The sequence below is a fragment of the Bombus vancouverensis genome, chromosome 15 (assembly GCF_051014615.1).
Source record: "Bombus vancouverensis nearcticus chromosome 15, iyBomVanc1_principal, whole genome shotgun sequence".
In the NCBI taxonomy this organism is placed as follows: Eukaryota; Metazoa; Arthropoda; class Insecta; order Hymenoptera; family Apidae; genus Bombus; species Bombus vancouverensis.
In genome coordinates, this window is record NC_134925.1 from 11,836,784 (window position 1) to 11,851,809 (window position 15,026).

Here is a 15,026-nt window from a genome sequence, read left to right on the forward strand (position 1 = left end):
TAAAAATTGTTATACCTTTAATTATTATTATTCTTCATAACAATACATATATTCTTGATAATATATAAATATTTTTTATTCGTATTATAATCTGTAAAATTTTATTTACGACATTAAGTGCTGTAAATATTACATTTCTCGATCTTCTTCAAAGGATCCACCACTTTTGTAATAAAAGATGTGACATTAAAATAGGACTGTTTTTATTAGAAAGAAGTACGTAGAATTAGAAATATGTACTTCAAGCTTTCCCTTTTACTTCATCACTTTCGCTTTCCCACTATCTTCTTACAATAATTTATATTACAACTACTTAAAAGAGTTCTGCATCAAAATAATATAAAATCATTAATCGAAAAGCGCATATTTATTGACTTAATATTTCGTTCATATCGATTGGTTTGCTAGGTTCAATGTACGCAAGCAATCATTCATAGTTCGAGGAAACTTCTTCTCCTGAAAGATCTCGATAACAAATAAATTTACTGATTTAACACTGATTTAATGTGTAACACGTTCTGTTAATTTCGGTAAACTAATTTTAGTATTAATTTCAGAAACTATAGCAGTTTCTTGTGGCGTAGGAGAGGGTGCCAATTTCGGAAGCCGTAATTCTTTTGGCGATACTTTTCTAGACGTATGAGAGGAAGATTTGTCTGGACTCTTTAATCGAAGACTGTTAGGAGGACGCGGAGAATTAGGAGATTTCATTGCTTTATCTTCTAGACCTTTCACCGAAGTACCGCTGGAAGGACGCGGGGAAATAATAGATTCCATTGCTCTGTCTTCTGGCGATTTTAAGGAAGAACTACTAGGAGGGCGCGGAGAAGTAACAGATTTCATTGCTCTGTCTTCTGTAGATTTCAACGAAGAACTACTAGGACGTGGCGAAGTAGGAGATTTCATTGCTCTGTCTTCTGCAGATTTTAACGAAGAACTACTAGGAGGGCGAGGGGAAGTAGGTGATTTCACTGCTCTGTCTTCTGAAGATTTCAACGAAGAACTACTAGGAGGACGCGGGTAATTAGGTGATTTCGCTATATTTTCTTCTGAGCTCTTCGGACGAGAGCTAGAAGGACGCGAAGAAACCGATGATTTTACTGTCTTCTCTTCGGAAATTTTTAGTTCAGAATGATTAAGAGTACGCGGGGAAATAGGCAATTTCGCTGTACTATTTCCCGGACTCTTTAACTGAGGATTATTAAGAGAATCTAAATTTATGGGAGATCTCGCCGTTCTGCTTTTTATTACGTTTTTATCTTCTGAACTTGAATTCTGTTTGTTCCCATCTTCTACCTCTATAGTTTCAAGAGGCGATGAACTTTTCCTTGGTTGTACTGTTTCAGGAGATTTAGCCAGACTATTTCTTACTGCTTTAGGAGTTACCATAGAAGATGGTGATGATAGCTTTTGCGCCTTTGTTGGAGTACTTGGTGGTGGTTGTGGTGAATCATCTTTTGCCTGTTCAGTAGATAAATTGATCTCTTCAACCATATTATCCTGAAAACCAGATTAACGTGTAAGTTGACATATTAAAAATATTATTATCGTTAAAAATATTTGCACTGTAAATTGAATTTAACTATATTTAGCGTAATTATTAAGAATTTTGATAAAAGTGTCAAATTTATAATTAAAAAAGGTAACATTCGACTAAATCGCATATTCCATAAATTTGATGTAATTCATCATTGAAGTGTTACTTATGTGCAGACTGACCTTAATTTATAAATGCGGTGATTAGCAGCGATGCTTCTGTGTCCACCAAGTATTACATGTGAGGGTGAACTACACGCTGTGCTTATTGTTATCCATATAAGAAAATTCACCGAAGTAACTCATTAAATATTTAAATAGTCGAGAAATTAAAGCTAAAAAAAATCATTTCTATCTACTTAATATTTTAGTATTAGCATTTGTGTATGCCATTAACTACACCTGTGCTTTTATAAATTACGCTGCATGTGCTACAAATTATTACTGATTATTAAGAACAAAAAAATGTGATAATACAATTGTGCGCATAAACTTATTTCGGTAGGTTCTCTATTTTTCTGTTTTTATTCTATAGAAAAATTTAAAACATTAAATGGATATTCTCATACCATGTATGAAATGGACGTTGTTTTTTTTATAAAGAAATTATACGTGTAAGCAACATTTTAAGCTCCTAATGATAACAATTTTATATTGCATTCTGCGAATACTTTCTCCTTAAACGTTATTAAATTTACTTTCATTATTTTCTGTTAAAACATTTACTTAGAATATAGGTGTATATCTACAGGTGACAATATAGTTGTAATCCCATAAAGCACAAAAAATTACCCGATTCTATGTAACCAACTAATCGCAGTTTTAACCTTTTGAGGGTTTAATAAAAATGCTGGGAATATAAATTTAAAAACAAAAATATTATTATAATGGCTCTCTTGTTATGTCTGACAATATGTCGAATACTCGTTATACAATAATATTCGTATGAAGTGTGATTATTCGTAACGATTACGGCAACTTATTATTATGTATCTAATTTTTGTGAATCATTGGATAATTAATCAAGTTGAAATATGTACTAATCAGTATATGGAAGCAATAAAGTATAAATAATACTTGATATATACCTTTTTAGCATAGATTGTATGAATTTTTCAAAAGTCGTATGATTGAGAGAGAAAGAGAGAGAGAGAGAGAGAGAGAGAGACACATTTCTCTGAAATTATTTGCGATATTTCAGTTATTTTGCTTTTCCCATCGACGTTTTACTTTATTATTGATTCTCATTTTTCAACTGACTGTAGATCAGTCGTAGAATCTAAGTATTTATTCTGATGTATACAACAAATAGAGATAGTTTACGTATCTACAGTAACGATTACGAATTTATCGTATTCTATCATTTAAATACAATATGAAACGTATTCGATGCAACCGCGTGAAATATTTTTTTTCTCACTCGATGCATCGAATATGATTGCTCATTGTATACAATTCTAATATCATTTGTATTTCTTGTGTTCGACTTTTCAACGGGGTTCCTCTACCGATCTACGTAGAGATGACAGCAACTTATTCCACGGGATAAGTTTCTTCAGAACCCGGCAATTCCCAATAAATCGACGCTCGACGTCGTAAATCTCATCCATTAGAGATCCATATCTTCGAACTCTGTTCTTAATATGCATCGTTTGAATTTACCGCGAGAAAGCTGCTCATAAATTCAAGCACAAATTGGGTGAGTCATAATTGCTTCACACTAAACTCTTTCTTCTTTTGCTAGAATCGAGCATACGATTTATATACACGAGATGTGAATGCCGTAGAATAGTTTTCTCTAACGGATAAATTTCCGATAGATAAAATGTAAATTCGGTAATGGAAAAATCGTACTTGATTTAACTCTTGAACATCAAGATGAGAGCAAAGTAAGTGGATTACATGGCGCGTAAAACGATTTAAGTCTTATAGCGTATTGCTAAGTAATAAATCTATACATGTATCGATAAATAGAAAGAAAAATTATTGAAAAGTTTGATACTCATAAACTTCCTTAGCCTTAATAACGAATGTTACGGTAAAATTGATTTCCGTTTGATATTTCAAGAGTTAAAACAAATTGATTCGGTTTAATAAGCGATGGTTAATGAAAAATGCTAGAAACTATTCAAATACATTATACAGAGTGTATCACAGAAAGTGTTACGAGATAATTCCTCTAAAATTACTACGATTAACAAGAAAATTTGTTCTACGTATATTTGTTATGGAATCTTTTGGATGGCAAAGAGAGACTTTCCGTGTTAAATTACGCAAAATATAGAACGATGTTTCATCCCAAATAAAATCTACTTGGAAATGCAAACACTGTACATTATTTCATTAAAAAAGAAAGTGTAGAGTCCTCTTTTTAACTCGCTAAATGAACAATTAAATAATTTAATTAACAAATCCTAGAGAAAATATTTTTTTCTTGTTTTCTTTAATAGTTTTAAAGGAAACAACTCGTAATACTTTATCCTATACACCTGATCTAGATATATCATGTACAGAGTGCATACAGGAATCTCATTTTTATGATAAAAATGCATTGTCCAAATACACAAAGAATATATCAAAAACTTGACGCAGAATGTGTATATATTTATGTGTATATTCTAAACTTAGTAGTTATAATCATTCAATGAACGTCGTACACTCCGTACATGTTTTCAACAGGTGGTGATGCACAAAGAAAACAAAGTTTTTAATTACTATTATTTTCTTCTTTCGTATCATCTTATGACAACGTGCAATTAATATCACCACTTCGAATTAATCGATGTTTCTTCGGTATGTCAGTACGTAGGGATAAAATTGATAATCAGTGCATCACCGCATTTTGTCCTGGTACTTCAATTATTTTATATATAGAGCACGTATCCGTTTTCTTGAATCCGGGAGTAGGCGAGTTTACGTAAACCTTTAATATTAGATTACATTTATAGCGTTTAATTATAGTTCCTATGTGACAATGTAATTACAGCGTTTTTCATTTATCTATTATTTCATCCTTACCGTTTCATTCGCAATATTCTTCCTTTTTATGTTATCACCACCGATATCGAATTTTATATCTTTTTACGTAGGCTGAGATTAATTTTATCGCGAAGCTTGCCTTTATTCGAACTTTAGATATTTTTTCTATGATATTAGTTAATTTTAGCGGGTTATCAACTGCTGCATTTTCTACTTTCCTCTCGTTTTTCTTTCACTTTTTTTTTTCTACCGCAATTTCGAAATCGAATATATCGCATAACCGTATTTATTTACGGATACTAATGTTAATCGAATTATATGTACGTTACATAGATTGATGAACGCACCATAAAAAAGCTAAAATAGAATTCAATTAATCGTATAAGTAGCTCTATATGACTTAGCATTAGGATTATGGTTAAAATTATTTATTAATCAACGTTATATTTTGCTTTTCGTTACCATAGCACATCCAAAGCCTTGTTTAGTACGACAGTTAGCTATTTACACTATAGCCGGAAAATTCGCGTTTCCTTATTCCAGTAGGTTTAACAAAAGTACACCTACTCTCGGTCTCGTCAATTACGATATCGATCAATTCGAACAATGAGTCTGACATTATGCGATCGTAAAATTGTTCTAATTGCCGTGCTAGTGTGAAACCGTGTTCCAAGTGACTACGAAAAATGAGAATTCATTCGTTTAATTAAACTTAAACGTATCGTGTTACCGCATTTCCTTTTCAGATCGGAAAAATGCCTTTAGAAACGTTCGCGTCTTAAAATGGTTCTTATCGCAATGTATAAGCATAGTATTTTGCGCTCTTATCGTCGTAGGTATCGTCGTATCCGTGCAAATCTCAAATAAGGGAAGCATCGTGTCCTTTGTTCGAGTATCTCCTTATATGTAATATGTAAGTTTACGATGAAATCGAAGTATCTGCGTATTTATAAAAATTCGAAGAATCAGGCGTGATAATTGGTAAGCTGTTTCGATGTGTTGGACAATTACGCTACGACAAGTATTACAATGATGTACGATTAATGTAATTTGTGTTCGGTCGTATGAAAAGTTTGGAAAACACATTTTTTCAATCTGAAAAAGTGTCGCAAATTATCCGAAGTGATTTCGTGGATAAATGCGTTAACAGGGTGGGGGAAATCATTTTGCCGGTGATCGTAGTGTTATACGCCAGACACGTATACACATCGTATACGTTATCGATCGTGTAAAAGCACATAGCGACGAGGAAAAATACCCCTTTGCCTTTTGCGCTAGTTTTCATCGATTAAACGCCAGAACTCCGTGCGAAAAACTCTGTCCCCGTATGGCACGTAAAAATGTCTCCCAGTCGTCGTTCATTCCAGACGATCGTGATGTTAAGCGCGATGTGAAATAGAGCCGGATCTGTCGTTAATCTTAAATCTTTTATTAATCGATTGAAAATCATATACGATACGCTTGCGAGAGCGTTACGATGAAATGAATTCGCACGACTATATGTATATGTTGCTTCTTCGTTTCTACGCGCAACGTTTCCACTTCATCGAACAACGGGTCAATACTGGCCGTTCGATTCGATGATCGAGGAGGGAGGATTACGGATGATTAATCAGACGCAAGTGACAAGGAAATCGGGTCTAGCGGTTGAGTTTTCGTGATCTAGCATTCCTGGTTGAGGTTCTCGTCCGATGTAGGCAGACCGTTCTTGCCGGCGGCGACCGTGCCAGGGGGCACAGGGCTCTGCGGGCACAACACATAGGATTAAGGTGGCCCATTAACCTCCGCGTTACAACCTTGCTAGCTCGTTCTAATCTGGGTCACGTTAAACCTTTGAAGCAGCGCACATTTTTCTCTTTGTACCAACTGTTATGTATTTACCACCGATTTATCATAAATCATTCACGAACTATACGTACGTACGTGACACGCGTAATATGTTTTAAGGGTGTGGAGCAATGTCATCGTGATACGACGTATTGTAAACAGCGTAATCGTTTATGTCAATTTTATCACGTATATTTTTGCAAGAAATTCGCCTGTATGAAATAATATACCTACATAGACGCAATTGAAAATGTGCTTCAAAGGATTAAGCAACCATTACATCTTTTTATTATACAAGTTTTAGATATTTAAACTTTCTTCAGTTTCATCAGCTTAATTACGTTAGTTTTTTCTAACGCGTAATCGCGCAAAATTTAACAGATCGTAGTTCACAAAGGAAGAAAAACGTGTTGCTTCAAAATTATTTCGCAACGTAGTATGAAATTGTTCCATGAAGTACAAATGTCGTATATAAATAACCGGAATTTACTCATTTGTATTTGTTGTCATCGTAAAAATGTTAGAAATGTGAAGTAGAACTTGAAAGAAAGAAACTAGCGAATGTTATTTTGGTAATAATCCTTTGTCATAAAGTGTAAAATCATAAATGTTGGATAAAAAATTGCTGAGAAGCATGCAACGCGTGTTGTCAAGCTTTTTTCGTGACAAATGGTGCAAACGAACGTGACACGACAAAGAATCTCGAGAAAAAAGATGTAAGATTCCGAAATGTTATAAAACCGAGAAAGTTCCTCCCAAAATTTATCGAACTAATCTGTTTGATGATTTGAATCTTTGAATATAAAAATCATAACTGCCACATTTCGCTTGAAACAGGATAATTATTCTCGAGATTTTGTAAGATAAAACGTACCTGGGATCCACTGCCACAGAGGCTTTCAGGATTAGTTCCCGATTGTCGAAGATAATCCCTATCGTTGAAAATTTTCTTGTCACCGCCACCTGGCTTATGCTTCACGTTATCCAAGGAACCAACTTTACTCTCAGCTTTGATGTCAATTTTTTGAGTTTGGATCTGAAAGTAACATTAGAAGAACCTTGGTTATTCTTTAATGCTTATTTATCGTAGGAAACGATGAATAAATGACAATGTAGATTTTGAAATTAGAATTTTAATTATTCGTCGATAACCTAATTAATTAGATATATAAAAAACGTATAAACATATCCGTGTTTAGAAGATTTAAAGAAAAATCGAACTTATAAATTTATCTTGAATTTATGTTCCATTCTCGTTGAAGCCTCTCCGTATCGTGCTCTCTAAACTAACGATTTGATTTCTGCAACGAACATTTATACTAATCTCAAAACATGCAGAAACATGCTTTAATCCCTTTAGATTGAATTTACTTACTGCTAAAAAAAAGAAAGTTTAAATTTGACAGACTTGCTTCGTATATTTCGACGATACACAAAAGCGACAAATATTAGTTAAAAACGGCGAATCATTAGTTGTCAGTCGAATCAAATTAGTTACTCCCTTTTACAATTTTGCGATTTACAGTCCAGATTATGGATGTGGGTTTCGTTTTGATATCGATGCGATGAGTAGCTACCTCTGGAGAGGATAACTAACATATCATGTCGTGAAATTATTTGATATACTTACGTCGTTATTCGAATCCTGAGGCGTCTTAGGTGGTGTTGCCGATGACTGAATACCAACAAACAATAATGACTTGTTAATAACGATGGGTGACAATACATGCGACAACAAAAGGAAAGTCGTACGCTAGAGCAGAGGTTGAAGTGTTTTTCTTTTTCTTCTTTTTTGTTTTTCTTTTTTGCTAATCCGACAGTCCCAAAGGATCCGCATTTGAAAAAGATACTTTATTGTGATATTCAAGATTTCTTTGCATCAAGATAAACGAACAAATTAACAAAGGCATAGCGCGTAAAGTACCTACGTTCAATAATTATCTCGACCAGTCGAACGCGTAATTTTGTACGACGAAGAGTAATTTACGAAACAAAAGGTATCTCTGAGCCTGTCCTCAAGAAGGAAAGAACTTATAACAAGAAATAATTTTTCTTGATGCTAGAATTCTCGCTTTCTGTAACTTTTGAAAACACTAATTTTTTTAAGTAATGTAAAATGTACAATGTAAATGCAAGTCTACATTAACATTCTCTACATGCAACGACTCAATCAGAATCGAGATAAATAATTTTCCAGTCGAAATCAATCTGCCGCTCTCGCGACATGATCCAAATGAATAGCTATGATACTGTTTTATTACGAATAGACAAATGTCGAAGTAAAATGCAAACATTTAGTTAGAAAAATGATTCGTCACTACGATAACACCAAACGCTACAAACGGGTAATGTCAAGCGAAGTACATGATAACCATTGGCTTGAAAATTTGGAAATGTACACATAAATTTTCAAATACATCCGTTTCTATAATAGCTTCCATTAATTAGTTACGAATATGAGAGAAAACACAAACGTATGTTTCTTGATAAATTATGATTATATAGTACAACATAAACTCATGGAACAACTGGAGTAGGAAAATTTTAGGTATTAAACGAATGACTATGGAGACATACAGACATGTTAATCGAATTACAAACTCGCTAAAATAAGTTTTAAACGAAAATAAAAGATTCGCTGAAGAATTTACGAGTATCTGTGCTTCTAAGAGTAGTCGTCATTCCTAAGGAAATATATTTCAAACTGAAATTCTTACTTTAACGCTACCACCGCCAGGAATGTGTTTGGCATTGTCCTTGGAGCCAACTTTTGGTTTTGCTTTATCTTTGAAGTCGAGCTTCACTGTTTCTATTTTCTTGTCACCACCGCCAGGTTTGTACGTTGCATTTTCCAATGAACCGACTTTCGGTTTCGCATTCCATTGAAGTTTCATCTGAGCGATCTATCAAGGAATAGTTAAACGATAATAATTTTTCAATGAAAATACAGAAAAAAAGGAGGAATATATTTTAGACTAAGGGATTATAAACCATGCCATGTGCAGATTTTTTTTATAGATAATTATTCGTAATTACGACGCTAGGAAGATTTCCAAAAAAAATGTAAAGCGATTAACCTTTTTATCGCCACCACTGGGTGTGTATTTCTCGTTCTTCGCGGCAATTTTCGGCTGCGCCTTGCTAAAGTCCAGCTTCCTATTCTCTATCTTCACCTTTCCGCCACCTGGTTTGTAACTTGCATTTTCCAACGAGCCGATCTTCGATCGTACCGTTTTTAAGTTCGGAGAGGGCGCCGATCCCACTTGAATTTTGTTCATAGGCAGTTCTATAGGATTCAACGCATATTATTAACACGCGTTCTTTGGAAAAATGGGCCAATTCGTTAGATAAAAATTAAAACAAAAATACTCGACGCAAAGCTTATCGAGCTTGTTATAAAATTTAGGCAAAAATTTCGATAATACTTACTTTTCTTCTCTTGACCGGCTGTCGACGAAGGAGTTTCTGGAGTTCGTGGTAACGATTTGACGGACTTACTTGGCGATTTTACAGGTGACCCAGCTGTCGGCCCTTTGTCAGCATCTTTCGATTTAGAGGGTGACTTTTTCGTCGGTGAATCCCCAACTCCGTTTGTGGTTGGTTCCTGCGCAACATTATTACGTTATTTTACTATCGATTCGATAATTTATGAAAGGTACAAAAGCATATGTGTTGAATTAAAATTATTTACCGTGCTGGATTGAGCCGACTCGTTGGTTACGCTGCCGTTTTCAACCTCTGTAAAAATAAATATAAACACAGTTTCTTTTTGTCGTTACATTAAGAAAAACAAAAAAAAAAAAAGGAAAAAACACATAACAGTATCGTGATATTTGTGAAGCAAAATCTCAGTAGAATGTCTCGATTTCAGCGTTTATCTACGATAAACATGGCAAAGAACGAAGCTCCGCGTTTTCAAGTCGAATTTTTTAATACCTTTATTCTCGCTATTTTCTCCCGAAATTTTCTTAAACGTAAATAAAAACCTGGTGTCGTTGAAGACTTCTTTTCTTTTCGTTTGGCTGGTGTCGGTGCGCGTTGAACTTTAGGCGATTTAACTGATTTCGGCAAACTTTTCGAGTCCGGTGTCGTTTCGTCATCAGCCTTTTTCTGCTCCGTTTTTTCCTTCTCTTCTAATTCCTCGTTCTCAATAGGTGATTTCAGCGATTTCGGGCACTTTGGAGATTTCGGCGATTTTGGAGACACAGGCGAGTGAGGACTTTGGGATGGCGATGATTTTATCGACAGTGATCGTTGTTCTCCATTGTCGAAACCTTTCACTCCTTCTTCGGGAGACTTTAAGAGAGACAGTGCCGGTTCTGCAATCTTTTCTCCATCCTCCGATGGTACTGAAAATTCTTGTGTCTCGCTTGCTTCTTTTTCGGAAGCAGCAGGACTCACGGCAACTCTTTTCGCGTTCGTTTCCGAAGAATCTCGAAGATTATCGGACTTGGAATCTTTTAAAACGTCTTCCGTACTTGATTCTTCGGTTACATTCGTCGATTTAGCCGGGGACTTTGAAGATGGATCTCTTAATTCTTTCTCCTTCGGAGAATGACTAAGATCCGCTAATTTTTCTTCCTCGGCTGATTTTTCAGGTTTCGACACTTCAGTGGGTTCTGGCTCGTCCTTGATCCGATCTGCTTTCGTCGGTGCTCTTAAATGCGATTCTTGTTTGCTTTTAACTTCTCCCGTTTCCTTTAGCAGATCTACGTCTGATTTAGTTTCCGATGCAGACACAGTGTCGTGTTGCTCCCCAGTTTGCTCCATTTCCTTTTCATTTTGATTTATTTCTGCCGGGATAGTCGCACGTGAATTGACTTGCGACATGGGCGGTGGATTTTTCAGTTCTTGATCGCTTTGTTTCTGTTTTGTATCCGTTGGTATATCCTCATGCAATTGTTCCAGAGATTTGGACGTTTCGTCATGTTCCAGTTCCTTTTGACTTTCGCTCGCTTCTAAGGGTGTACTTGACCGGGATTTACTCGGTGATGCGGATGGTTTCAGATTTTGTTGATTCTGATCATGGCTGGTTTTTGCCGGAGATTTATCTGTCGACTTAGACAGGATTTGCATTTGTTGATTGTTATCCTCATCCGATTTCGTTGGTGCTGTCGCACGTAACTTTTCTGAAGTTGTCGACGACAGGTTTAAATCTTGCTCGTTTTGTCCTGATTTAGCTTCTTCCGACTGCTTGGGAGATTGTTCAGGTGCAAGAGATACATCGATATTATCCGATTTCTCAATTTTACTTTCTATACCTGGTTTGGTCACATTCCCCTTATTCGTGTTCTCTTTCTGCGTTTGATCTTCGACTAATTTCTTCTCCGGTTCGTCTAGTTGATTACCAACCTTATCTACTTCCTGTTTGTCTAACGATTTTGTCTGCGCTTCTTCGCCCGGTTTCGTGGACAACCTGTTATCGCTTTCCACCGTGTTGGAATCTTTAACAGGTATTTTGTCAAGATTCACAGCAATTTCTTTAATTTGCTGACCAACTCCCTCCGCAGTCGCGTTGAATTTATTGTCCACTTTTCCATTTATCGTAGCGATTTCTGGCCTTTTCACCGACTGAACGTCACTCTTTGGTACGTTAGACTCAATTAAAACTTCTTGACCGGTAACGTTTCCATTAGCACGTGGCGATTTTCCGTCCACTACAACATCATCGTCGTCATCGTTTTCCGCATTCTCTCGAAATTCGGTTTTCTCCTTCGGAACAGGCTTTTCAAACTGCTGCAATTTCTTCGAGTTATCGACATCTGCCATTTTGTCGACTATTATTCGCGGAAGTGATGGCTTCTTATCTTCTCTTTTGACAGCTAAATTCTGTCGAGATATGTTCAGCAATGATTCATTTCGTTGCAATGGTTTTTGTGCGATTTCTTGCGATCGTGCGAGAATGTCAGGATTCCGTCCTTGTTGAGGTGCGTTTGGGTGTTCTGGCCTTTGTTGATATGGTCCGTTCGGATGCTCTGGCCTCGATTGCTGAGGTCCGTTCGGATGCTGCGGCCTTGATAGATGAGGTCCGTTCAGATGCTCTGCTCTTGGATGTTGAGGTCGTTGTACGTTGCCTTGGAACCTTTGCGCTTGATAATTTCCAGGATGCGGCGGTCTGGGTCCCAGTTGCGAACGTTGCACGGACGACGGTGGAAAACGCGGATTTAGGACGATAGGTGGATGTTGACCTTGTTGCGGTGGCTTCTGAGGAAACGAACCTCCCGGTGATCTCGGAGATCCGTACGGTCTGACTTGGACGAACTGAGCCGGATTCGTTTGTCCGACTGGAGACCGATTATCAAAACGAATTTGCTGTAGCTGTCCACTCGGTCGTGGTTGTCCTACGGCACCATTATTTACAGGCTGCCTTGGTAATCCAGGTGGACCTTGCGGTCTCGCCCGATAGACAGATGGCAATGGCGGGTTTGATTTCACCTACGAAATAATAATTTTACTCGCGACAATTCGCGGTCGCCGCAGATCGCAAGAACAAATTTCCAAGTGACGTTTTAACGGTACTCGACAGAGATTCGTAAAATTGTTGTACAAACAGAACGACGTAATTAATAACAGTCGTGTTCTTTGCTTTGACATTGAAATATTTTAGATGTATGTAATTAACCCTTTGACTATTCTTAGCGCTTAAAAGCGCTTAGTAAATCTGCGCTTGTGATACTGTAGGCACCTATAGGCGTTGCGAAAATTTAGTCGACCGTGATTCCAGCAAATCTCATTTGAACCAGATGTAAGCGAATGCTAATTCAACTACCGCTAATTACATATTCCGTTAGTTAGATATTATCTAAATATGTTTATTTCACAGTCTTTGTTTCGTATATCCTTAAGATGTAAAATTGAGATAATAAAAAGGTGAGAAAAACTACATGTAAACATGAAACGACGAATGATTCATGTTCGGATTCTATGGAAACAAGTGATCTTGAATAAATGAGAATATGAATGAATCAATGATATTGGTTTAATGTACTGGAATTCAGTGTCTTAATTATTTCAACACACATTCTCAGAAATACACGCCTATCGAAAAATTTCGCCGCTCTCGATGTAAATTGCCACTGAATTCCTATCGTATGGTACGGCTGGTACGTCTCAAAGTCTCCCATAGTCAAAGGATTAATATTTCCTAATTCCGTGATAATATCTAACGAGTGATTGTTCTTTTAGTAATTTGCAACGTCTTAACTAATAGCGACGTTCCTTTTATTCTTAGTAATTCTTACTACGAATGTTTGTACCAGACTTCGATAACGATCGATTCGAGCTGTTCAAAAACGATACGGACGAATAGTAGAAACATGCATGGAAAATCTTGATAATCGATACTGGCCCTGAGCCCATCGATCAGCCTGTAATATAAAACGGAGACGTTTTGAAGATTCGTATTTACCGTACCTGCCACCGTTCGACTTTCTCTACTCGTTATGGGATTAAGCCACGAATGATTATAGTATACCATCGACATCTATTGCAATTCACCGAGGCATTTTAGATTGGCGTGACCTACAGCAGTAGCTTCCCTTTGGAACGCCAGGCTGTTTACCCTCGTTTCTTCATGGAATTCATCAACGTTGAAAAACGTTCGGGAAGCTCGTTGAAACTGTTTGTACGAACGTGTCGTAAACACGAAACTTTCGACGCGATGCAAAGTAGACAACACTTTTATTCAATGATGGAATATCATCGCCGATAAAATGTATCTTTACTGGTTTGAAAATTGGCAGTGTAATGTCACGAGCATCGGTATATGGTGCTCCTCCTATCTATGATTCGCTTTTCATTTCTTATGCCGTTATCAAATATTTCTACCGGATTATTAAACAAACACAGCTATTACTCGACAGTCTTTCGATGTCACAAATATCAGTTATTCGCTGTAGATATTTAATTACGATTGCAAGTCATTAATTTCGACTAAAATGAGCCGACACGTTATATAACTTTGTTTCTTACCTATGCGCTACTTTGAAATAACAGTTGATGCTCTAAAACGGGTAAAATGTAGTTTTCAATCAGATATCACGTTGATAGATACAATTAAATAATCGATATGCAACTTAAAACTCTCATTGATAATTCGAAGCTATTGAAAGAAATAGAACTTTTTAAAAATATTGAAAGAAGAAGTTCTTCTAATCTTGTATAGTCAGTGTTTCTAATTGCTGGAGGAACGTTTAAAATTTTTGCGTGATTAGTAGTCTCACGAAACATAGTACATTAACGAAAGTACGTGAAAAGTGCTTGAACGTTTTTGTAAAATTGTAGCTTACCGCATTTAGTTCGCGATCCGAAGGAGATTCGGACGCGGTTCCTGCAGTTTGTTGCGAATCCATTTTTCAGTTCGTTCATACGCGATTAACGTTTAAACTCGCGTCGATTGGACGATCTTGTCACCCCTGACAAGATATTTCTCCATAAACCTGTTACGTATCAACGGGTAGTCTTCATCAAAGATTACATCAAAGAGATAATACAACTCTACGTAAGTGCTGATATTCCCAACCAAGTCTACGTTGTGTCTAATGAATCGTACTGAATGAGAAAGACGGTTGTCGTGATGCGTGAATCATCGCAATTAAATACATATGATGCTCGACGAAGCTTGTTTAATGAAACCATTACTAGCGAACTACTTTGATGGTTTTAATAATTACGTTCGGCATCTT

The 15,026-nt window shown here is 36.4% G+C and overlaps 1 protein-coding gene across 4 annotated transcripts in view; it reads right to left on the reverse strand.

Moving 5' to 3' along the window:
* Positions 1-348: 348 nt before the first annotated feature.
* The window catches only part of tau (microtubule-associated protein tau), a 34,408-nt gene continuing 19,730 nt past the window's right edge, over positions 349-15,026 (reverse strand). Inside the window, exons 2-9 of one of the 4 annotated variants that reach the window (XM_076624930.1) lie at positions 10,329-12,777; positions 10,034-10,080; positions 9,841-9,946; positions 9,420-9,628; positions 9,060-9,245; positions 7,973-8,017; positions 7,217-7,378; positions 349-1,500 (exon numbers count right to left, since the gene is read on the reverse strand). In XM_076624930.1, coding sequence (XP_076481045.1) covers positions 502-1,500; positions 7,217-7,378; positions 7,973-8,017; positions 9,060-9,245; positions 9,420-9,628; positions 9,841-9,946; positions 10,034-10,080; positions 10,329-12,777 — 4,203 coding nt within the window. In that variant the 3' untranslated portion in view covers positions 349-501. Of the gene's footprint in view, positions 1,501-2,395; positions 6,259-7,216; positions 7,379-7,972; positions 8,018-9,059; positions 9,246-9,419; positions 9,629-9,771; positions 9,947-10,033; positions 10,081-10,328; positions 12,778-15,026 lie in introns of those variants that run through there. The other 3 variants (XM_076624928.1, XM_033341245.2, XM_076624929.1) reach the window with 3 other exon arrangements.